Source organism: Dermacentor silvarum, chromosome 5, assembly GCF_013339745.2.
Source record: "Dermacentor silvarum isolate Dsil-2018 chromosome 5, BIME_Dsil_1.4, whole genome shotgun sequence".
NCBI lineage: Eukaryota > Metazoa > Arthropoda > Arachnida > Ixodida > Ixodidae > Dermacentor > Dermacentor silvarum.
Genome location: NC_051158.1, coordinates 130,215,292 through 130,240,004, shown reverse-complemented (window position 1 = coordinate 130,240,004; position 24,713 = coordinate 130,215,292). Strand labels below are relative to the sequence as shown.

Below are 24,713 nucleotides of genomic sequence, written 5' to 3'. Positions count from 1 at the left end.
GTGCGTGGCCGCGCGGTTCTCACCTTCAAAACGATCTGCGATCTGGAAAAAGTGAAACTAGTGCCAGTAGCTTCGTATGCGCTGTGCTTTGGACGTTTCCTTAGCGTTGAAGGGAGGCTGCACGAAGGTCAGTTCGCTCGCTGCAGCGGCCGCGCTTCTTGACTAGCGTTTTGCCAGCGAGTGTCCGCGGTCATCCAGGGCGATGTGTTCATGTTTACATGTGCACGCGTTACACCGTGCTTGTTAATTTAGTTAGATAATGTTTACAAGTTCATAGGGACGAAAAAAACTAGTAACCTTAGTTTGTTAAGTTGTCTACTGATTTGCTATCGCGTTCGATGCTCCGCTTTTCAGGCAAAAATGCGTCATTTTTTGGGGGGTGGGGGGGGGGCAGCCGCACAGGACAGACCCGAGGAACTGGCGAGAAAAGGGATGATAATGAGTGCATACACAAGACTTTAGTGATGTCCACGCACAGCTCTCACAATTGTTAGAGGAAATATACGACGCGTTAGAGGTAAATGTGCCGGCAAATTATCAGATGTTCGGAATTATTAGCGGCAAAAGTAAATTGCTATGGCCTCTCTTGCTTCACGTTTAAAGGCGGTATGTGAAACGCTTACAATATTACCCCGCTGACGAGAAAGAACAAACAATGGCAGCCGTCATACATTTGGAGAGCATGGGGCATTCTATGGGCGCATACCAAGTAAACTTTGAAGTTTCTATGTTATTACAACCTATGCAGCGAATGATTTACACGAACGTCTCAGTACAAGCGTATTTTGTTAACCACGTAAGCATTTTGCTCAGTGTTTTACTGCGATAGCAAATATATGGACACTCATACCGGATTTCTGCCGTCGGCGTCATTGTCGCCGTCGCCGTGAGGTTCCGTATGACGTCAACGGCGATGAAATTGTCACCGCCCCCCGTATGCTGTATGTGCGAGTGAAAGCGCACGAGGGACGTGCGCTTTCACGGGGAGCAAACGCACGGTGGAGAAAAAACGCGACTTCTTCCGCCGCGCGATAGGCCGTGGGGGGACGGGAGGGAGGGAGGGGAGGTGACGTTTAGCTGCGGCACGAAATGCATATTTATATAAAAAATCACAGCATATCCACGGGGTGAATGATGATGAGTGGGCGAAGCTCCGGAGGGAATCATCGGATCTCCCGCTTAAGGGGACGCTAGCACAAACGCGTTAGAAACGTGCAGTACTCTCTAGTAAGGCGGAGCGGCCACAGCGTCTTACGCAGCCATTTACACATGCCGGAACGTGCACCGCGTTTGCCGACGCCATCACATGACTGCTGAGAGAGTATACCCCCTGTATTCATAAACGCTCCTCGACTTGAACTTGACTTGCCACCGCTTTGGGCAGCGCGTTAGAAACGCGTTGAAGGTAAGGCGGAGAGGCCACAGCGTCTTACACCAGCTTCTTACACGGGCCGTAACGCGCTAGCACAAACGCGTTAGAAACGCGCTAGAAACGCGGCCTTTCGTTAATGTTGGGTATTTATTGCCATCGTGGTGCGTGTGTCCATGTCCGCTTCGTGGCGTAGTGGGCTAACGCCGCGCGCTCGGAAGCGAGGGGTCCCTGGTTCGATTCCGCGCTACGGACACAACTTCGGAATTTTTTCTCTCGTTTTTCTCAGACTGGTTACACGCTACTGGTTACACACTACTACTACGACGACGGGGACGTAACGGGTGCCGCTATAAGGAGCTTCGCCCCTAAAACGTTGTGAGGCGAGAATGTGGTAAAGACTTGCGACGCTGCTCGACGAGTGTCCCATTCTGATGTCGTCGAAAACCTCCAAGCCGCTCCCAGAGGCCCCGGCAAGTCACCAACGCCACGCGCGTTCGGTGCGAACGCGGGCAAAGCGCCGACAGCGTCCACAACAGCTCTGCGCGTTGTTGGTGCTGCTGCATGTACAAATTTACGCAGCCTATAAAACCACTATCCTTACTCGGTATAGATATCTGCTAATTTGTCATTGCAATTCATGCTTCGCCTTTCGGGAGAATCTGCGACATCTTTAAATAAGTCTAATTACTACAATTTTAGGATTATGATTAAATGTGGGCGATATTATAGGCGATGCGTGCACCAAATTTGAAAACCTACAGCTCAAGCGGTCTTCGTAAGAAGTATTTTGCAAAAAGGTTGGAAAGTATGGGTCCGCGTAATTAACCACATTTCCGACGGTAACGAACTGTACGACACATCAAATTTCCATTTGGGAAAAATGGGACTGGGATAGGTGGGAGGGCAGGTGAAGTTAATGCGTGGCGAAACTTCCACGTTTCTGACATATATAAGAGCTTTGCAACTATTTTTGAAGCCTTCTTATCAGCCTGTTTGTCTGCGTTTCGAGTCACTTATCATGTTTCCTCGCTGTTCTCGAGGAACAATAGGTGGCACCTGATTTATATTCGTTGCAAATAATTAGCAGGTTGTGGGGAATCTGAAGGCAGACTTAAATGCGTCTGTATGAATTACGGCTTGTTCAATCAGTTCACGCTGTCTGTAACTTTATAGGTATGATTGAGAAACGGCCCAAAGTTTAGCGCGCCATTCTGAGAGAACTGAAACTCCTACTGAGGCTAAATTTCATGAAAACATGGAGAGCATTATGAACAATGCGCATACGAAGTTGAAAGCGTGCTGAATATAAACTGTTTTGTAAAAACTTCTTTTGGCAAGTGCCTGAAAGCGAGATGCGGTCGTTATTTGCTTGGTCTTCAAGTGTAAACTAGAAACAGGTTGGCATGTAAGCTTCAATGAGGTAGAAGCCAGCCATTTCATTGGCGCAATATAGACTGAAAGCACCTTCTATTGACAATGAGTGGGTAATGCTTGTTGTGTTTGTGGCTAACGGAGGCCTCAATCAGAGAGAACACATCCCCACTTGTTGAGTTGACGGCGAGTAGGTTTTCCCAGGGCGGCGTTTGGAAACCGTGAGAGAGTGAAGTATACACACAGAATCACTTGAGCTAAAAAAGCACGATGTGTGCGGTTCCCACGCAGGATCAGAATCACAGCTCGTATTCATGAGAAGTCGTTACGCTACAATTGTTCGAAATAGAAAATTTTAGTAATCATGATTTGCTTAACATATCATAATCGAAGACGGCCGTCCTATGCTAAGGAGCACTTACAAAGAAAAACCTCTGTGAACTCGGCCCCAGTTTAGGTGAAGCTTTCAAGAGTGTTCTCGAGTGACCTGCTTTTTCATCCCAACAGTAAAATACCTAATAGCCAGCGGTCCCAGATTATTTCCTGGCTCTCAGAGATTGTGCAGGAGTGTTCCGACGTGCGTGCGATTGCCGCGCACCAGTCGGGTCGCGTCGATGAGTTGCGCGACCAGCTCCGACTGGAGAGGCGCCCGGCCAGTGGCGCTTTGCCGCCCGCTGCACAAACAGCCTGCCCCATTAGGACGTACGCGGCTGCTGCTCGCCTTGGCATGCATATGCCGCCGCCATCGACGATCCCGCCGCCAACCCCTGCGGCTCCTGGAGACGTCCCTCACACGATCCCGGACTTGGCTGTTCCGCCTCCTCGAGATTTTGCTCCCAGGCGAGACCATGATTTCATTATGTTTCTGACGCCTATTGCTCCGTCCGCCGCGCCCGCGCGAGACGTCGCGGCACTGCTTAAACAAAACATCGACTTGGTTGCCGAGGGCATCGGGGACATTCGTCTGCGCCACACTCGTTTCGGCTTGACGGTCTTCTCAAATGAGAAAGAGTCTTTCGACCGCCTCAAGCGCGCGATAGAGCGCAATTCAGTCACCTGCACCGCTTTATCAATTAAGGTAGCCGAAAAAAGGCACCCCCATGTCAGGCTATCAGGGGTTGATCCTGATATTGGTGCTCATGGCCTGATTGCTGCGATCAATGCACGGAACCCGACTCTCCAACTTAGTCCTGACACGTGTAAAGTGCGGGTCTCTTTTCGGGAAAGATCCGGCAATTACACTCACGTCCTTGAAGTGGACGCGGCCGCTTTCCGCTCGCTTATGGCGTGCGGCAGGTTATTGATCGGCTGGACTTCTGTTGCGGTGCGCGAGGATGTTCACATCCCGTCATGCACGCACTGCGCCACTTATGGGCACTCTAAACGTGGGTGCCCACACAGAACGGACCCCTCAAAGGCACGCTGTACCAAATGTGCCGGCGCACACCTAGCGGAGGAGTGCTCCATTCGTGTGGGAGATGCGGCGGTGTCTTGTGCGGAGTGCCGGCGGGCGGAGCGAGAGTCGTTGCATCCGTTGGGAGACGCGCGGTGTCCCATTTTACAGGAGCGTGTTGCGCGGATGCGTTTGCGCACTAACTATGGCTGATGCGACTCATACCCAGGCAGCACATCACATGGAGCCAACTAGGGCCGATGATGGTTTTCAGCCGGCACTGGCTGGGCCGCGAAGGCCCACCGTTGCCTCTGTAATGCCAGTGCTGGCAAAGCCACTGTAACAGACATCCAGCGCTGGCCCTGCTTTGTCGGTGAATGCCCGTTAACGGCTAGGCCGGGCGTCGCAACTGGCTATCCCGGGCCTGCTTTGCCGTGGGAGTGCCGTCATTGGCTATACATCTCTAAACATTGGTTAAGAACGTCCGTTCAAAGCTATAGGCATAGCCACATTGTTTAGCAGTTCTGATAGACCCGTAAATATCGGCCTGTCAAACAGAACGGCATTTCAATATTACTTTGCACGCAGCATTCGCTAGCCAATCCCGATTATTTATGTTATAAAGCCCGCAATATTTATTTGAATTTTTCACCGCACACGCCAACTGCAACGAGATCACTCTGGTATTTTTTTTTTTGTTTCTTACTAAGTTCTGCACATTTTTTTCGTTTTATTACAAAGGCTGTTAACTTTCGCATAATTGTATTTATTGTGTTGAATCATTCGATCGGACATTGTTAACAAGTGGCACAAGGGCACTCCATTATTATGCGTCAATGCGCGCTTGCCGTGTGCATCCTCGATAGGCGTAATAACAAATTCAAGGGGGTATATAATTAAAAATCATGTGCGCTTACATGTGTGTCGTTTAAGTAGTGTTGCGGGTGGTGAATTTCAAAATACTGCATAACTTTATGGTGCAATCATCTGTACCAGTACAATACAAGGCATTTTGGATGACTTATCCTTATATTATTTTTCTGCATAGAGTGCATATCGAACTTTGCAGTTGTGTCTCCTGTGGCCAGCTTCATTATACTTATTAAGAACAGGAATGTTCGTGGCCCGCCGCGCCATTCCGAGCCTTTCCCGGAAAACTCTGTCGTGCGTGTTTTTTTTGTTTTTTTTTAATGCCAGATGATTTTTTCAGACCGACTGGCACAGTAGGCGTAAATTCCTCCCCGCAGAAAGAACCGGGGGAAAAAAGAAATGGCGCCATGTTGAAGAAGAGGTTTCTGCTGGGCTATTGGTGCATATTTCTAAAACAAAAAACAGCCAATAGAAGAGACAAGAATGTGAGACAAGCCCAACGCTAACTTACAATGAAATGCTTATTTTGCACGACGCCAAATATATCTACACTGAAGAGAAAGGGGAAGGCGGAGAACAGAGACAACGCCACAATAGATATACGGGGGTGGCATGGGGGGAGTGAAGAGAAAGGTCTTGGTCAGGCGCTCTCCGTTGGAAGGGAACAGAAAATAAAGAAAAATAAAAAAAGAACAGCAATGTTCGTGGCCCGCCGCGCCATTCCGAACCTTGACGGATGGCTGAAAGAGTTGAAGTTACCGACCTGGGACTGAGAACGAAGAACGAGGCTAAGATTAAGGAGAATGCAGGAATATAGAGTGGAAAAAAAAAAGAACGCTACTGGATAAAAATGTAAGCTACTGAATAAAATTAATTTCTGATTAAAAAGTGGAACAAGCATAAAGAAAAAGAAACTACTAATATATATATATATATATATATATATATATATATATATATTTTAAAGTAGGTGAACTCTTTTTGTGAGAGCAACACAGATTTGAATAAATTTTTTGCTGACGTTTGCATCTTATATCAGCTAATCAATAAACCTATCGCTTTGACTTTGCAAGGAGGCATACATAAGTTTCGTTATTCCTTATTAAATTCAGGCTCCCACTTACACCCTCAACGACACACCTCTGGTAACTTCTTCCTCTTGTAGATAAATATCTCGGTATACACATCACAGACAACGTTTTTGGAATATGCATGTTGAGTTTTCAATTTACCAATGCCAACCGCATGTTTGGTTTCTTGCTTCAAAATTTTCTTCATGGGAAGCTTTTATTTTATAAATCTATGGTGGGGTCAATCTTCGAGTACACCAGTTCTGTCTCGCAAGCTCTCGAAAGTGTCCAAAACCTTGCCGTCCTTGTTTTGTTACATACAATTACTCACGTGTAGCCAGTGCGTCTTCTACAAAATCATCGCTTGGTTTACCTTGTCGCCGTATGCGATCCCGCTTGTGTTTGTTTATTACGATTTATTTTATTACTCCCGCTGCTTAAAGGACACATTTTTCTACCTCCCACCTACGTTTCTTCTCGCAGCGGCCACGTTTGAAGCTTTCTAGTTTATCAAAAGAAAAAAAAAACTGCCTGCTTTTTTTATGTAAAGGCTTCGGGCTTTGACACTATACTAACATAATTAAGTAAATAATATGGCGAACTTGAACGATATCCTTGTACTCGCTTTTTGGGCTTCACTTATATGTTATGCGCCGCGTAATGTATTGTCGCGAGGTTTCTTAGATACGGCTGCCGCTCCTATGTGTCTATTCATTTTTTTTCCGAAGGGGGAAGTTGTATTATTTAACTAGAAGCAAGAAATTCATGGGGACATGTTAGCAAGTGATGCTGTGCGCCGGACTACCCCTTTGCGCACACGTTGCCTTGCTCTACCGTTCTCCTGGGATAATGAGTGCAAAAAAAGAAATAACAATGACCACATTCATTGATCACTTTGAGTTGTTCTACAAGTCCATTTGTCATGTTTTACATTTCAGCTATAATATATAATAAAATCAGCACAAGTGCTACTGCTCCTTCAGCCGCAGCAGCTTTTGGGAAAAAATAAATAAAAGAATAAAAAAACGTGCGCGTGTCGTTCTTCACTACTATCCGGCGAAGTGACGTCAAAATACCAAGAATGTGTTTCACTCTCACCACGTTTTCCCTGCGTTCCCTCGCTTTGCAGTGTCGAAGGCATGCACGGTCTATAATGCGCACAGCCGAGCCTGCGTTGCTAATCAGAACCGGATTCACAAGGAAGCGTGAATAATGCCCTGCCAAATTTGTTGCTCCCTGCGCGGGCCTCGCCCACTTCCAAAAAAACGTGGTGACTCTCGGTCTCTTGGAGGACGTAGGACCCGTACACATTCTGCTTCTGCCTGTGAGCTGTCGTAGCCCACATTTCTTGCACCATGTTTTGCTTGCGAAGCATGCATCAACTTGTCCAGCAACGTGTTCAGTACAAGCGGCTTGACCTTCGCCACTACAAGCTTGGTTCCACACTGCTATTGGGTGAAACATGAACAACTAGCCAAACGTTGGAAAACTGCATTTACTGCAAAATAAACTCAATTATCGCAAGGTAAGTACAATTGTATTATTTTTATTCTCAAGTATAGTGTTTCAACTAAGTGCATTTCCTAATACGTGTATTTTATTTTTTTACAGAGATAATGTACGGCCACTTTTTACTATGCAGGTAGACGGTGCTGCACCGCTTCAGCGTCAGCTGAAACGCACTGTCTGTTTGAAAACACGTAGCAGGGCACATTTCGGCTGGTACACTAAAGAAGACCAAAGTTGGATTGTCGTAATTCCTTACTCAGGAAGTACATTCTGCGAGCTGACTGGTGTTCAGAACTTCCAGCAAAAGTATAACCTGTTGCATTGCAGCTTGCTTAGGTGTTTATCATGAAACAATGCACCCTTTCTTTGCTACCTCTGTTCTAAAAGCTTACGCATTGCCAAAGGCTAAGTACAGCCACCCACAAACACTTACGAGAAGTCTTGTGATGAAGGCATAATTCATCATAATTGGCTAGTTAGAACAAATGTCGCATATTTTGATGCAGCGGCATTTCGTACCTAATTTTTGCGTATTTCTGCTTCTTTTTTTCAGCTTCAACAACTTGTTTGGATGGAGAAATCATATCTGTGGGAGGTTGCCTTCAATATAATGAACGCCATCATGGGCCATGCAGTTCAACTGCCGTGCAGCCTGCATGGGAACAAAAGCAAGAGACTGTTTAACATGCGGCTATGCAGAGTGGGAACAGGTGATACGCATTTATTTCTCATTTTGTGCCTCTTGCTTATATTATGCACTGCTGACAGTGTTAGGATAATAAAGGTATATGTGTTGTATGCAGATGGTGCCTGAGAGACACAGACATCGACATCAATCAAGCGCAAGACTTCATAAGAATGTGGCTGCCAGGCGCCGTCGACTATGCTAATAGCAGAAGGCGGCACTACGCCGAAGCGGCTCAACCCCCCGTAGAGTCATAAACAAAGCTTTCGTAGGTGGCCCACAGGATTGGGGATACGAGCGACAATCTGTACTAACCTATTTTAAGACCAATAAAGAAATTGTGTATATTATTTGGTGATATTATAGTAGATCATGGCATGTTGCATTGAGCTACCGTGCCATATTTGCGTAATTTAAAATCGTAGGAAATAACGGCATCGCCCACATACATCACAATCTGCCAATATCGCCATGCCAGTGGGTAATGCGGGACAATAAATTGACTAAAAGTGGCAGAGCCGGCTATTGACCAATACCGGCGCTGCCAGTAGGCAAGGTGGGACACTAAAATGGCAATGAACCGCAGAGCCGGCTATCTGCCTGTATTGGCGCTGCCACACAATGGCCCTTTAGAGGCATGGCCGCGCTGGGCCATTCTTGACGCGGGTAGCGCTGCCGGTTTCGGGCCTATATTTGTGCCGGTGTTTGCCGTGATATTGCCGTGCTGGGGCCAGCCTGGTTGTGCTGCCTGGGTATACCCTCTCTTGGTACCTGGGGGGTCGCGCAGCTGCCTTCGACAGTTGTGTTCACGGGTGGCTTTTGGATCTGCCCGGCCGATCCGTTTTGGCCCTTTTGTCTTTCGGCAACGCTTGCTGGCAGCTGCGCGGCCCCTTTCCCTCTCCGGCGGGTGGGCGTGCCCCCCTGGCCTTCTCCGCCCTCATATTTCACCTTTTATTTTTATATGTCATTCTCTTCTCTTCCTTCTTACTTAACTCACCTTTTTCCTTTATTTTCCCTTCTCTTTTTTCTTTTTTTGCATTTATTCTTTCAATCCTCCCCAGTTACCCTCTTCTCGGGGCAATTCAATACTCTTGTGCACTCTTCCCCTTTTTTCTCTCACGCACTCCATTTCCCGCCACAACACCGCACTCTATGTAATCATATCTTTCGGCACCGTTTCCTTTTTTTCTTGGCCGCCGAGTACTTCCGTAGCCAGCGGTTACCAGCGGGGGTCGCTTATTGTGGTGGGAGCGCATGCTTGTGGCGTCTCGGGTTTGCTAGAACATTCAGGTTATCGGACAACAACTATGGATACCAATACCCCTATTAAATTTCTACAGGCGAATCTAGCCCATTCCAGACAACCCACCCTGCTTCTGTCAGATTTTATTACACAACATCAAATCGATTTCATCATTATTTCCGAACCTTTTACACGCGGTAACTCCCTCCCTCACCTGCCTCATACGCATATTACGTACGCTTCTCCGGTTAATCCCCGCCTGGCTCTGTTGGCAACCAAAAATACCTATGACGTGTTTTTAGTACACGCTCACTCCCTGTATGTTGTTGTAACCTGTGCCGCCCCTTCAGTTTCGTTTACGGTGGTTGCTGTTTATGCCCCCCCCCCCCCCCCCGCATGAACCTCTCGAACCGCTATTCGACGAGCTGCAACTCCACCTGTCCAGGATCACCATGCCTTTTGTTATTATGGCAGGTGACTTTAACGCAAAACACCACCTCTGGGGTCCTGCGGATGGCGATACCCGAGGCGCGCAGCTCGCGCAATTCACTGCGGCAAACAATCTCATCGTTTTAAATGACCCCCGCTCGCCACCCACCTTTCAGTCTCACCATGCGGAAAGCTGAATCGATGTTTCGTTCGCTTCCGTGCCTCTTGCCTCTTGCGGCTATAGCTGGGCGGTGGCGGACGTTGGAACACTCTCCGACCACAAATTCATTCTATTTTCCTTCTTCGGCCAACTCAAACCTAAAACTAAACGTTTGACCAAATCAGGTACTTCGGCGCTCTTACAAACACTCGTCAATTTGCCCTGGTTTACCATGGTGCAGGGAGCGACATTGCGGTCACCAGAGGCGGTCGACTTGGTTTTAGCCAAGTTTTACGCCATCTTCGACCGCCTCTGTCGTGCGCATTCTCGTTGGGTACGACTGCACCAACAGTCGACTAATTCGTGGTGGACCCCCGAGCTCACTGTCGAACGCAAACGTGTCCGTGCCCTCCGCCGGCGCTATCAGCGAACCACAGACCCTTCACTCCGACAAACATTTAAAGACAGTTACTATGCCGCTCATGGCAACTACAAAATGAACATTGATCGGGCCAAGACATCTGCTTCGAAATCTCTCTGTTCTGAACTTTCTAAACGTAACCTATTCGGCCTCCCCTTTCGTATCTCTTTTGGCAAAACTCCTAACAACAGTCAGCTTCCCTCACTCCCCTTACCTAACGGACAGTATGCGTCCAGTGTACTCGACTCCGCCCGTTTATTGCTTTCTGCACAAATTTCTGCTGACTCTACCTCGACGGACGACGCACATCATGATCGCGTGCGCAGTTTGGTAAACACGCCTTATTCGACGCCATTTCGGGACCTTCCTTTCACGATTGGCGAGATTGAACAAGCGCTGCACTTAGGGAATTTAAACGCCGCACCTGGTCTTGATGGGCTCACTCTTCCCATGCTCAAAACACTCTTTCGCTATCACGCGCCCTTTTTTCTCTATCTCTTCAACCAGTGTTTCCAGTTATCACATTTCCCCTCCTATTGGCGTAACGGTCGAATTATTTTCATCGCAAAACCCAACCGCCCTCCTGACTCTCCCTCCTCATACCGACCTATCGTTATGAATTCGCTTTTTGGTAAAATTTTGGAACGGTTAATCAATTCTCGCCTATATTTTTTCCTCCACTCTCACAACCTTCTTCACAAAAATCAATTTGGCTTTACGCATGGGAAGAGTGCGCCCATCGCTTTGTACCACCTTAGGAGCACCCTAGCGGCCTTCAAAGCTAAAAAATTGCACGCCCTTTTGATTGCTCTCGACTTCAAGGGCGCCTTTGACAGCGTCTGGCACCCTGCGGTGTTACACTTTTTGTGGTCCCATAACTGCCCGGCTAATCTCTATCACCTGCTGAAATCCTTCCTTACTGACCGCAGAGTGATTTTCCGTTCACGCGCAGGTGAAGTGTCCGCCGCTCCAACATTGGGCAGCCCCCAGGGGTCACCCATAAGTCCACTGTTGTGGAACATCATTATTTATGGCTCATTAGACCTCCCCTTCCCTGCTGACGTGTTTGCACAGGCATATGCTGATGACACAGTTGTGGTGATTTCGGCACCCAACCGCTTAGAGTTGGAGGCGAAATCTTCCATCGCGCTCGGACTGATCTCCGCTTGGGCGCACCGCGCCAAAGTGGTCATCAGTGCCGAGAAGTCTCACTTCCTCTACTTCTCACATAGTCATTCATCTTCATTTGGTCGCATCCGCCAACCCATTGTTCGCGTGAACGGACAACCACTGAAGTCTCGGACTTCCATAAAAATTCTCGGAGTGGTTTTCGACACGCACCTAAATTTTAATGATCAATTGAATTATCTTCGGAATAAATCAGATCCCGTCTCCTCCTCTTTCTCCGCATGCACTACTCGATGTCGCCATCTGCTCTCCGCCTTCTCTATAATCAGGTTCTGCTTCCATCTCTTACATATGCATCTCCCGTTTGGTGGCCGCCATTTCCTACTTCACAGTTTAAGACAAAACTTCTACCTATTCAGCGCACCCTGCTATTAACACTCACCGGCGCATTCCGCACAACTAGAACGTCATCACTACAAGTCCTGGCAAATACTTTATCACTCCCAATAGAATTAGCTCGTTTAAATGCTCAATTCTCACTCTTTACACTCAAAGCCATTACCTCCTATGGCCCTACCACCTACTACCCGCAGCAAATCCAATTCCCTCTTAATCCCTGGGACATTCACCCCAGCCGGAAACACCGCTTCTTTTTCGTCGCCTCCGCATTGATGAGGTGCCCACTCTCACATCCCTCCCAGTCTACCATCTTTACACGGATGGATCGTTCACGCCACTTTCCTCTGGTTCGGCTTTTCTCGTTCTTAACGCTCACGGACGGCTTACGAAAGTTGGCAGAGACAAAATCATTGGCGCCACAAGTTCTTATTTAACGGAAACGATTGCGCTTCTGGAAGCTCTCGCATACATCCGCTCTCTGTTAAACAATACTCCGGTTCATATATACTCTGACTGTTTATCGCTATTGACTGCCTTATCATCTCTCACTACCACTAATCCGCATGTATTTCACATAAAACAACACCTGTTATCAATTGGTGCGCTCCGTCCCGTCGCTCTCTTTCACGTCCCCGCGCATTGTGGAGTTGAAGAAAACGAATTGGCCGACCTCTTTGCGAATTCTGCCGCTTCGCGGGGTCTGTCCCGCTTCGTCCTCGCCTCTCCGACCACCATCAAATCTCAAATGCGCACTTCATCCTATGCGCAGTGGAACGTGGCGTGGACGCGCGACAACACGGACACGGAACTTTTTCGGTGGATTCCCAACATAAACAATATACCTGTCTTTTTCCCACCTCCAAAACCACTTGCACACTTCATTACCGCACATGGCAGGATGCCTTTTTACTATTTCCGCTTCAACCTCTCCCCTCATAGCAATTGTGCGTGTGGGTTGCCATGCACCGACCTGCAACACTTTTTTAATGAATGTCCTCTTACCCATCATCTCGCCCGACTGTTCAAGGACAACTCTCAAACGAGAATAACAACTAATCATTATAATGCTTTGCTCAATAATAGGCGGAAGAGAGCTTTACTCATTCAATTATACCACCTCATAGCCTCATTCACATTCCCGGCAACTGCGTAATCTAACCATGTTCAAGCGCGTGCCCCCCCCCCTCTCTCTCTTTTTTTTTTTACTCACTTTCAGCTTTCGTTACCTGCTGTCCTTTGTTATGCCAACAAAGGTGGAGCTTGCCTCCGGGGACAGTTGGGACGGAATGTCTGGTCCATACCATCATCATCATCACTCTCTCTCACCCTTTTTTTTTGTTCATGATTCCTTCTTTGAGCCTAAAAGTCATCCCTGAACTAGCCTTCCAGGCCTTCCGTCAATGGTGTCATTGGGTCCTGCTCGATGTCACGGGCCCGGACTGGCGGTACTGCTGATGCCTCATGGACGCCTTCATCATGCACGCCAACCGTGCTGTCTGGACTTTTGCTGCTGATGTTTGCTCTAATTTTTTTCTTTTCTTTTCTTTTCTTTCCTTATTCTTTCCTTTTTCTTTCTTTCTTTCTTTCTTCTTCTTTCCCTTGCTGTTCGATCTATGTCATTCCTTTCTCTATCTAGTTCTATATTTCTTTTTCCCCTTTTCTTACTCTATGTATGTATGTTTGTGAACTACGTGTGTGTTTCAAATAAACAGCTGAGACGCGACATGCCATGCCATGGCAGACACTTAGCTTCCACCTTGTGACAGGATTTGGCCGCATATCTTCTCTGCTTTTGGGTCGGCTCACCCTCGGCATTCTTTAATTTTTTTTTCTCAATTGGCTTTTCCTTAAATTACTTTTTGGGTTATACCCTTATTCATTTTTGTTTGATTGGTTTAAGCCCGCGATACGTTTGTGGTGCGGGCTACCCTCATTTTCATTTAGGTTGTTTTCAATGTTCCGAGGGACCCAAAAACAAGCCGTTGTCGCTTATAGGTAAATTTGCAAGTCCATCGCACGATATAGTTAGACGCGTTTTCACAGAGAAATGCCTCACTCAACGCAAGCGTATTCATCGCAGACACATCGCCGACACGAAACAGTTCATCGAGCACAATGCGTACCAAGCCAAATTTATCCTCTACAAAAGTGATTGTCAATCAGTGTGCTTGCACTGTTGTTTCATTACTGCGCCTCAATTCTGCCTATCTTTGCGCTTGCGAGCAAATGCGCTCTCGCCTTCCAAGCCAGCCGTCCTGTGTGTCCACGGTTCTCCGATTCGCGTATGTGGACGCCATGTGGACCACACTCGTAGTTTCTCGTCGTCCTCTGACTCGACGGCATAGCGCGCCGACGCCAAAGCCACGACAGCATTGTGGCGCATTCTACGAGTTCCTGACTGCACTCGGTTTCAAACCTAGCAGGCAACGCTACGAAGCCTTGAGAAGACGTCTGTCACTGCTCACATCGACGGAGAAAGATAGTTATGCTGCTCAGTGCTAAGTAATTAAATGTAAAGTCAGGTCTCATACTTATGTGTCGCAAAACAGGACGTATTTATACATGAATGACGTCAGTGACCTGAACCTATTTACCACCAAGCAAGCGGAGAGACATGTTTCTGCGATATATCACTGCGGCGTATCACGCAGCGCACTATATGCGCTCGCAACCAAAATAAAGTACGTCGTCTAGACTGCAAGCACAAATGTGCCCAATTAATTCGTATTTTATTGAATTTGAGCCCGCAAGAAATAGTGGAAATATTTGAATTTTATGTAGCGTACAATACATCGCAGATAAAAACCAACTGCCCTGCAAAAAAGGCTGGAGTGCGACCTCTATGACCTCACTACCTGCGTGGGTGCTGCGTACCTGCTATGTATAGTGGTAGTTCGGTAGTCTTGCAATAGGTATTCTGCATTGGGCGGCAAGACGAGAGTCTACAGTGAGAACACGTGTAGTGGGAAGAATAAGCAGAGAAACCTTCGCTCTAAATGTTGTTTGAATAGCTGCCTGAGGCGATAATTTAACGCCGCCATATTAGGGTCGTAAGACAAGAGCTCTTGCAGGTTTCTGGCGCAAGCAAAATGTTTGCCTTGGTAATAAAGCAATACACGGCGTCGATTTGGAAGAGCACATTGATTTGAACTTGACATTGTAATGAGTTAATAGCCTAAAAGAGTGAAATAACGAAGTTCGTATCTTAGGGTATACGTGATGTCTCTTCGAGTGCTACGGCGGTATAAATACTACACCAAAAGTAGCAAGGTATAATCTTTGGGTGCAAACACAAGACGTGAGTTCATGTCCGGAGAACTAGGCGAGACTATCGAGTCTTCTGCACTATGGCTAAAAACGTTATTAACGCCAGCAGTAAATGAAATATCCGCCGTATTGCCATGTAAAGAGTGGTGAGAAACATCTGTAAGTACACCAAAAGATGGCAGCTGCATAAGGTGCTTCCTCATTCGAGGTTAAATTTGTCGACCAAGGGTACGCCGCGTAGCCTACTAGGCAGACATTTTCCCTGCACGTCTATAGAGCTTCGCGTTCTACAATGTTAAAGAGTAATGCAAGACTTCGTGCAGCAATGCGGCAAGAAGGAAGGAAGGAAGGAAAGAGTGGAGAAGGAAAGGCAGGGAGGTTAACCAGTTCAGGACAACCGGTTTGCTACCCTACACATGGGAGCGGGGTGAGGGGGAATGAAAGATGGGGAGGAGAGAGAGAGAGAGAGAGCACATAACGTACACAGCACACACATCGTCAGTCACAGTCCGTCACTCTTGCGTGGTACGTGACATCACTGTCATAGCCGCTTGTCCAAGCCCGTTTCCTTTAAAAACCTAAGCAGTCCCTTCGTTGCTCTTAGCTGCGATGTCTTCTGTCGACGACACGCGAGAATGGTTTCAATTGACAGTGGTCGATTGTCCAGGTGTGCTAGAACGGACGCCAGGGACTGTCTCGGAACATTATACTCAGGACAGTCGCATAGAATATGTTCTAGCGTCTCCTCGCAAAGACAGGCATTGCAAAAAGGGTTGTCGGCCATTCCAATGAGGAATGAATAAGATTTCGTGAATGCCACCCCTAGCCATAAGCGATAAAGCATAGTGGCCTCTTTTCGGCGGAGTCCAGTTGGCATACAGAGATGCATCAAAGAGGGCAGGTGGTAGTGACGATTGCTCCGGTTGGTCTGGCTGCTTGGTGTGCACCATAGAGAGAGCGTGATCTCCTGTGCAAGCACTCGAAGTCTGCTGGCTGCGTCGGACCGTGAGAGCGGTATGGCCTCTTCCTGTGTGTCGTCAAGAGCTGCCCGAGCGGCATTATCGGCGTTTTCATTCCCTATGACGCCGCAGTGACTTGGAAGCCACTGAAACGTCACGTGGTGTCCTTTCTCCTGTGATGTATGGAGTAAGTATCTAATATCGAATACGAGCTGTTCGTATGGCCCGCGACGCAGAGCTGATAGCACAGATTGTAGGGCTGCCTTTGAGTCACTGAAGATTGACCATTGTCGAGGTGACTCCCGATTGACGAAACGAAGTGCCGCACGAAGAGCAGCTAGTTCCGCAGATGTCGATGCCATTGGGTGGTCAGTCCTGAAGCTAATGGTAATAGCTCTTGCTGGGACAACCACAGCACCGGACGAACACTGGAGGTTTGTGGAACCATCAGTATAAATATGTACACTGTCCGCATACCTCTCGTGTAGAAGAAGCAGAGACAGTTGTTTCAGCACAGGTGACGACAGCTCAGATTTTTTCTTGATTCCTGGTACACTGAGATGTACTGTGGGGCTAATAAGACGCCAAGGGGGTATCGATGGTTTAGATGCAGCGGTGAAGCCCGAGGGAAGTTTGTCGTTGTACTTGATGATAGTTTTAGAGAACGATGCTTGACGCCGGTCCGAAGGTAGTGTTGCAAGGTGGTGATAGGGGGCACGTGCAAAATGTCTGATGTGCGTTCTCAGGGCTTCCACCGTAATGTGAGTTTGCATCGGATGGTCTCGAGAAATCGCAATAGTTGCCTCTGTTGACGTGCATCTGGGTAAACGAAGGCAAACTCTGAGTGCTTGAGCTTGTTCTGCCTGCAGAACACGAATATTTGTCTTGCAAGTGTTGTTCAGTACAGGTAGACTATATCTTAAAAACCCGAGAAAGAGAGCTCTGTAAAGTTTCAGCATTGCGTCTACTGACATCCCCCATGTCTTTCCTGTCAAGTATTTAAACGACTGGGAAGTTGCTGTCAGGCGCCGTTTCATGTAGGCCACGTGTGGGCTCCAACAGAGGTCTCGGTCAATGATTACGCCAAGAAACCTGTGGGTTCTGACATAGGAAATGGTCCGCCCACTGATTGAGATGACATAAGGCGTCATTGGTTTGCGAGTAAATGCCACTAGTGCGCATTTTTCTGGTGATATGCTGAGACCTTGTTTACACAAGTAGCTCGCTGTCAAAGTTGCTGCTCTTTGAAGCCGCGCACGTATCTGAGGACGTGTGACTGCCGAAGTCCAGACACAGATGTCATCTGCGTATATTGATATCTTGATGGTAGTTGGTAAGTATTCAGCAAGTCCAAGAAGAGCAAGGTTGAATAGCGTCGGGCTGAGAGCACCGCCTTGAGGAACGCCTCTGCTCGTATAGCGTCGCGTAGTCGGGCCATCGTCAGTTAACACAAAGAATGATCTTGCAGATAGGTAACTTGCAATCCACAAGAAGACTCGACCACCTAGGCCAACCGTCGCAAGAGCATCGAGAATGGACTCATGTAATACGTTATCGTATGCGCCTTTCACATCTAAGAATAAAGCTGCAGATAAACGCTTACGGGACCTTTCGTGCTGAACATACGAAACGAGATCAACTACATTGTCGATGGAAGAGCGGTCACGTCGGAAACCAGCCATGGAATTCGGATAAATCTTGTAGTGTTCAAGGTACCATTCTAGGCGGCCAAGGAGCATCCGTTCCATTACCTTGCCTACACAGCTGGCCAGCGCTATTGGGTGGTAAGAGGTGAGCTCGAGTTGGGATTTGCCCTGCTTCAAGAGTGGCACCAGGCGGCTTACTTTCCATTCGTCAGGAACGTTTCCCTCCTGCCATGAGGAGTTGTAAAGGCTCAACAATTCTCTCCGTGCAGATTCTCCAAGATAGCACAAGGCTCGGTATGATATACCATCTGGACCCGGAGATGAAGAGCGCCTGCAGAGAGCTAGTGCCGCCTCGAGCTCCTCCATTGTAAATGGAAGGTCCATGCGGCAATCCCGGGAATGGGGGACGTCACCTCGGGTTAGAGGATCTGGACGAGTATCTTGGTCGGCGATCATAGCACAAAAGTCCTCTGCGACATCGATGTCTTGCCGCCCGTATCGCGGCAAGAAGATTTATGTTTGGTCAGGGTATGTGGAGCGTAGCCCAGTATTCCCATGGCCATCTCTGCATTGGAGGTTACGAGATCACAAACATATAACCTGTCTAGTGCAAACAGATAAACGCAAACTGTGATGTTCAACTCGCACGTTTCCAGTGAGACGACCATTCTGCAAAAAGCTGAAATGTGGCGTCGAGTAAGTTCCACGTGTAACCCGTGCTCTATTTTCTTCACTGCAGCTGTTGCTGAATATGCTGGAACTTGGTCTGGACCCACAAGAGTCCCTGGCACGGCCTCGCTTTCTGCTCGGCTCTCCTAATAGAACCCATCCTGAGTGAGAACAGAGGCACATATCTGGCGTTTTTCGGCAATGCAATTTCAATTTCCCTTTGACGAAGTTGCGTTAAATATAATTGCACTTTTATCGTCAGCTGCATTCTCCGGTGTATAAGAAACACGTTTAAAGTGTCCCAGTCTCGCTCGACAGGCGAAGGATCGATTGCGATAGCAAACTAGTGGACAGCTATACAAGTAAGAATAGTAGTTTTATCGGCCGAATAAATTTGCAAATATAGGCATAGTAGCTAAATTGACAAGCATGGTGTCACGCGCGCACAAGCAAACATGAGCGCATCTCACTCGATGACCGCGAAAACTCGCTGTCAAAATGCTGTAGTGAGTAAGCGCGTCAGCAGCAGCGAGCGAATTGACCTTCGTCCCGCCGCTCGCATCAACGCGAACAAGTCGCGAAAACAGCGCAGAGAGGAAGGAGCCTGCCCCGGCCGCAGATGGCTTTCAAGATAAAGCCGCCTGGGCGGGAGCGCGCGGCTTACTATACTACGCGTAACGCCCCTCCCTGCCCTCGCCCCGAAAACTTATGGCTCAGCGGTCGCTCGGGCGGCGCGGGTAAAACGCCCCCCCCCCCCCCCCCTCTTTCCCTACGCTCCCTCCAGAGCGTTGCGCGCGACTGGAAGACGGGCGCTTCCTTCCAGCTTCCCGCCCTTGCGGGCGCGAGATTGAGCCGCTGTCGCCGGTCACCCTCGCAAGCTTTCACTCGCACATAGAGCACACGGCACGCGGCTATGATTTTGTCTCCCGAGGACCTTATACGGAACCTCACGCCGACGCCGACGGCAGAAATGCGCCTCGAGTGTCCATATAATTGCTCTCGCAATAAAACACATCTGTACTTCATTAAAGACAATGGAGATGTTTAGCGTGTATAGTATGTGGCCAAACGCAAGCGGATTGGGCGTTTTGCCGGATTAGCAGAATAGCAAACGTGAACGTCCTGCACGATGCAGCCACCTGGTGGCACAGAGTTCGACGAGACAAACACAGAGCTAATATTGCAGTAAATAAGTGTATTCTACTTCGCGGGTGATGTAAATTTTCGCCGAATGTTTACACCAGCGGCGAAGTAAAATGCACTTTCTCCCAGCAATATTAAATATGTTTTGCTAGCTTTTGAAAAGTCAGTATTGAAAAAGGCAATACTAGCTTTGTCATTATTAGCGTGCAGGAAATTCGCGTTTGCGCCTCCGCTCCTCCGGTAAAACGCCCAGTCCACTTGTGTTTACCGGAATAACGAACACGCTAAAACGTTCTAATAACACCTGTTAATCGGTTTTTTTTTCGTCTGCTTTACTGTTTTTCGTCTTGTTAAAGGCACCTGTGTACAACTACACTGACTTCAACGTGTTCAGGACAATAGAAAGCAAGGATTTAGAATTCTCGCCACCCTTTGAAAACCTAGCCTTTGATGTTGGAATTTTAGCAGAGTGAGGAATTTTGGAGCGTAAGAATTGATAACCAATTCAAACAATAAGAAACTGAGAACGGAGAGAAAATGTTGTAGTTCTGGAAATGTCATTCATAGGCTTTGGAACTTCGCTCAGAAAGCCGGCTGTACTCTTCGCCATTAAATAAAAAAATTGAGGTTTTCATGTAAGTTATCGGGTGCGAGAATTGTAACTTTACTCGCATGTTCCGTACTATATTTTTCACTTTTGCAGTCACGTGCTGCGAAGAATGTTCATGCGGAATGCGCTTAGCATACAGCGGGCTACGCGTTGTTCAGCGTTTCCAGGACCACGGTTTTATCTAAGACAGGTGGACAAGGGGCGCCGTTATGTCAATACTATCTACAAATGTTGCGCAATAGATTACCAGTTTCCACAACCTTGTGCGAGGTGGCAGTTAAGGCTTAGTCCGCCCTTTGTGTTAGTATACGCAGTCGCGGTGGTTAAACTTAAATTTCCTGTCTCGACCATTTGAGAAAGGGATTTACATTTTAGTGCCTTAGTTCGGAGAAACTGTTAATTCCTAGCCGTAATCTGTCGTAGATAGAAAAAACTTCGGGGAACGATGAAAGCCGCCGCCGCCGCGCACCGGCTTTCATTCGCGGTGGTTAAACTTAAATTTCATTTCTCGACCATTTCAGCAAGGGATTTACATTTTAGTGCCATAGTTCGGAGAAGCTGTTTATGCCTAGCCGTAATCTGTCGTACATAGAAATAAATGTGGTTGATCCCTCTTATATAGGAATCGGTATAGAACACGAAAGTGAAACGTGTCTTCACAGAAGTAGTGTAATGTTTATTGCACATTGATATATAATGTCTATTGGTGTTTTGTGGCTAAAGCGCCCTTAGGCGTTGATGCACCCACGCTGACGCCTGGTGGCACGTCTCCTCCATCACGACTACCAACGTCGATGACCATGAGCAACCGTCGTGCATATGAAGCTGCACTACGCTGCACACGCTAGCACAACGCGAAAGACGAAGCACGTAACTGACACACTAATACAACGCGCAAGACAAGCACGTAACTGAATTGTCACCGAGTCAAATCAGCGCGTACAGCGCGTCGTAATTGCAGCCTCCGCGATCAACTTCAGAAACATTTTCAGAGCTAATTGCGGAGGCCACGCTCCGCTGTGCTGAGTACGGTGAACGCCACCTAGGTGGCGTTGGTAGTGCTTCTTGATGCCAGCGTCCCTTCGAATGCTGGCATCGAGGCGTCGTAGTACTGAGACCACCGAAGCGTTCACTGTCGGTGCGCGTTAAGGCCGGAATACATGGAGCGAATAACCGGCGTCCGAGCGAAGAACTTCGTCGGGCGGCGAACGTCCGACGGCCGGCGTCAGAAATTTGCCGTCCGCAGCCGATCTGCCTGTCCAAACATTTTCGTCGGGCGAACGCCGCCGCCGGAAGCGTCTAGCGCGCAGCGGTGGACGACAGCCAATCAGGAGGCACTAGTTCCGGTCGCAATGCATGCTGTGTGTTTCGCGCGCGCGCGCCTTTTCGCGTCGTCTGCAATCGCGTTGGTGTTGCCGTGTCTGCATGTCTCTGCACCGATTGAGTAGTTCCTAGTATGATCTCTCAGGAATCGCGTTGTATTTGTACATCCCATATCCGCTGATCTGCGAGGAAACAGACAAGCAGTGCAAGCTCTCTACAACAACCTTCAACAGAAATCTTCTGATCTCAGAGGCCACATGCTGTCGTCATGCCTATCTCCCGACTTCCCCGATAGATGGCGTTGGCATCGGATATTTCTTTCGCTAGGCTTAGACGCGTTCGAAACGAGAAGCGATCTCGAAAACTACTCAAGGTTATCCATAATACTCTGTCGTCGAAGCGGCCTGAGACTAAGCGAAAGCCGTTTACGCAGTCATTTGCTTCCAACTAAGTGAATTCTACAAGGACAACGCCAAATTCAGTTCGAAGCGGGGCGGCCGGGACCGCCGCCAACACGGCGGCCAACGCGCGGCGGCGTTCGCCGCATGTATTGCAACACAGCAAACATCCGCGTCGTGTCGCCGCGTCGTTACTTGACGCGTGAAGTTCGTCGAGAAAGTTCGCTCCATGTATCCCGGGCTTTAGTGTCATAATGCAGTACTTCTCTTTTCTGCTCATAGGCGGCGGCACCGCCCCGAGCAAGAGCGCGGGTACACGGAGGAGTGTTAGATATATAAGGCGCGTCTGTGTAGCTCCTGCGAATGCGTTTGTGGCGCAATGGGTTAAACGCTCGGCGATCTATCGTCGCGGACCGAGAGGTCGTGGGTTCGATTCCCAAATTTTGCATGTTTGTGGAACTTTTTCTTCTGGTTTCTTTCTTTGTATTATGTTCTATGACGTATTTCCGTGACGGAAATACGTCAGTGAAGTCTTGGTGGACCCCGGAATAAAACACTTTCGTGTTGAAAACTTCAGGGAACGATGATGTCACCTCGCGTTTCCCACTAATCGCCGGCGCTGGTGCGCGCTCGCTTCACCCGACACAGATACGGCTCCGCCGAGCGCCCGCTAGATTCGCGCTACTGCGCATGCACCGTGACGTCATTGACGGTGGTCGGGGGCGCGCCAGGCGTCTACGCCTGGCGCGCCCCCGACCAACGACCGCTCTCCTATCCCTGCGAGGACGCCGGCCATGTCTACCACCTATGCCCATATGGGCCTACGAAGGTTCGCCGTCAACGCGCCACGTCCACAGCTTGACGAGCGACCACGTGTCATCGCCGACTACCTCCCCGGAGTCCAGTGGCAACCACGACGACCCTCACGCTCGCCGTCACCAGGACGCTACCTGTCGCCGCAGCGCCGACCATACACTGGCCCAGCCCGGGGCCGGTTCGTGAGCCCCTATCCGGGAAACTAAAAGCAACTGTAAGGAAGATGACGAACGTCGACGCAGAGTCAGCAGCATCGGCAGCATCAAGTGCGCAGCAGAAGCTCGAGCGAGAGGACTGGGCTCGGTACATCCTACGACCCGCTGTCGCTACGAACCCCAATAAATCCCCTTTATAAGTGGTGGAGGTGCTGGGTAACGTTCCACTCTACCATCCTGGAACTTCGTTCGCGGACGCTACCCTCTGCCATGCCGGACGCCGACCAGCAGACTCTTCCATCGTCACCCGTCCCTTGCGCTGGCACCGTTCGCCAGCGGGAACCTCCCATCTTCAGCGGAACCGACGACAACGACGTTGAAGAGTGGCTGTCATCTTATGAACGGGTGAGCGTCCACAACAAATGGAATGACTCGGACAAGCTGGCTTACGTATCCTTCTATCTTGCGGGCGTCGCCAGTCTCTGGTTCAGGAATCATGAGAGGGATATCCGAACGTGGTCGGCGTTCAAGACGTCGATTACCGAAGTATTTGACCGACCCGCCGTCAGGATACTCCGAGCCGAGCAGCGTTTGCGTACACGCGCACAGGACACGGGGGAGACGTTCACCAGCTATATAGAAGACGTCCTCGATTTGTGCAGGCGTGTGAACGCTGCCATGACGGAAGCGGAAAGGATTAAGCACGTCATGAAGGGGATCGATGATGACGCGTTCCAGATGCTTCTGGCCAAGGACCCGCGCACTGTTGGTGACGTTATCAGCTTGTGCCAGAGCTATGATGAATTGCGAAAGCAGCGAGCTCTGACAAGGCGACATCCCACACCTAATGCGGCGTCACTCTGCAGCCTGACCACTGGCCCCGAACAAGCCTCCCTGATAGCCCAAATCAAAGAGATTTCGTCCGCGAAGAAGTCGCACGCCAGCTGTCTCTGGTGTCCATCACTCCGGAGTCTGCCAGCACTTTGCCGTCTCCTCTCCGTAATGTGATCCATGAAGATGTCACGAAAGCCCTGCCAGCGGTTCACCAGCAGGATGCCGTGGCTACACCGTTAACTTATGCTGCGGTTGCTGCAATGGCCCCTTGCAGTGCGCCCGTACCACGTTTCCAGCAGCCTGTGCACCGCCCTCCTCCTCCCGCTCCCTGGGCCAGCACTGCCGTCGCTAACCCGTGGCGTACGCCGGACAATCGGCCTATATGCTTTGCATGCAGGTATCCCGGTCACGTCGCAAGGTTCTGCCGCCGCCGATCGCAGGCGTTCGATGACGATCGACGAGCGTCCTATGTGCCGCCCGATCCAAGTGCGCCTTACGGACCCTTCGATCCATCACCACCTCGCTCCCAGACTGATCGCCGTCCTCGCTTCGAACGCTTCCGGTCACCCTCCCCACGTCGCCGATCGCTTTCCCCTATGCGTCAGCGACCCGTCTCTAACGAAGAGGGAAACTAGACGACGCAGTTCCTGAGGCAAGAACTGCGCAAGTGTCGACATGCCGAAGTCCTCCTCCTTTACCTGCCAATGTCATTGATGTGTTTGTCGAAGATGTCGCTACAGTCGCCCTCGTCGATACCGGTGCCGCTATTTCAGTTATGGATGCCAGGTTTTGCCGCTTGCTTGGTAAAGTGACGACGTCTCTGTCTGGATTGTCGCTTCGAAC

General features: G+C 49.1%; 1 protein-coding gene across 1 annotated transcript in view; it reads left to right on the top strand.

Annotated features, from left to right (window-relative positions):
• Window positions 1-24,713, top strand: part of LOC119454426 (glutathione hydrolase-like YwrD proenzyme) — a 109,689-nt gene that overhangs the window by 72,009 nt on the left and 12,967 nt on the right. The window contains exon 9 of the mRNA XM_037716365.2: window positions 18,662-18,756. Coding sequence (XP_037572293.2) covers window positions 18,662-18,756 — 95 coding nt within the window. The remainder of the gene's footprint in view (window positions 1-18,661; window positions 18,757-24,713) is intronic.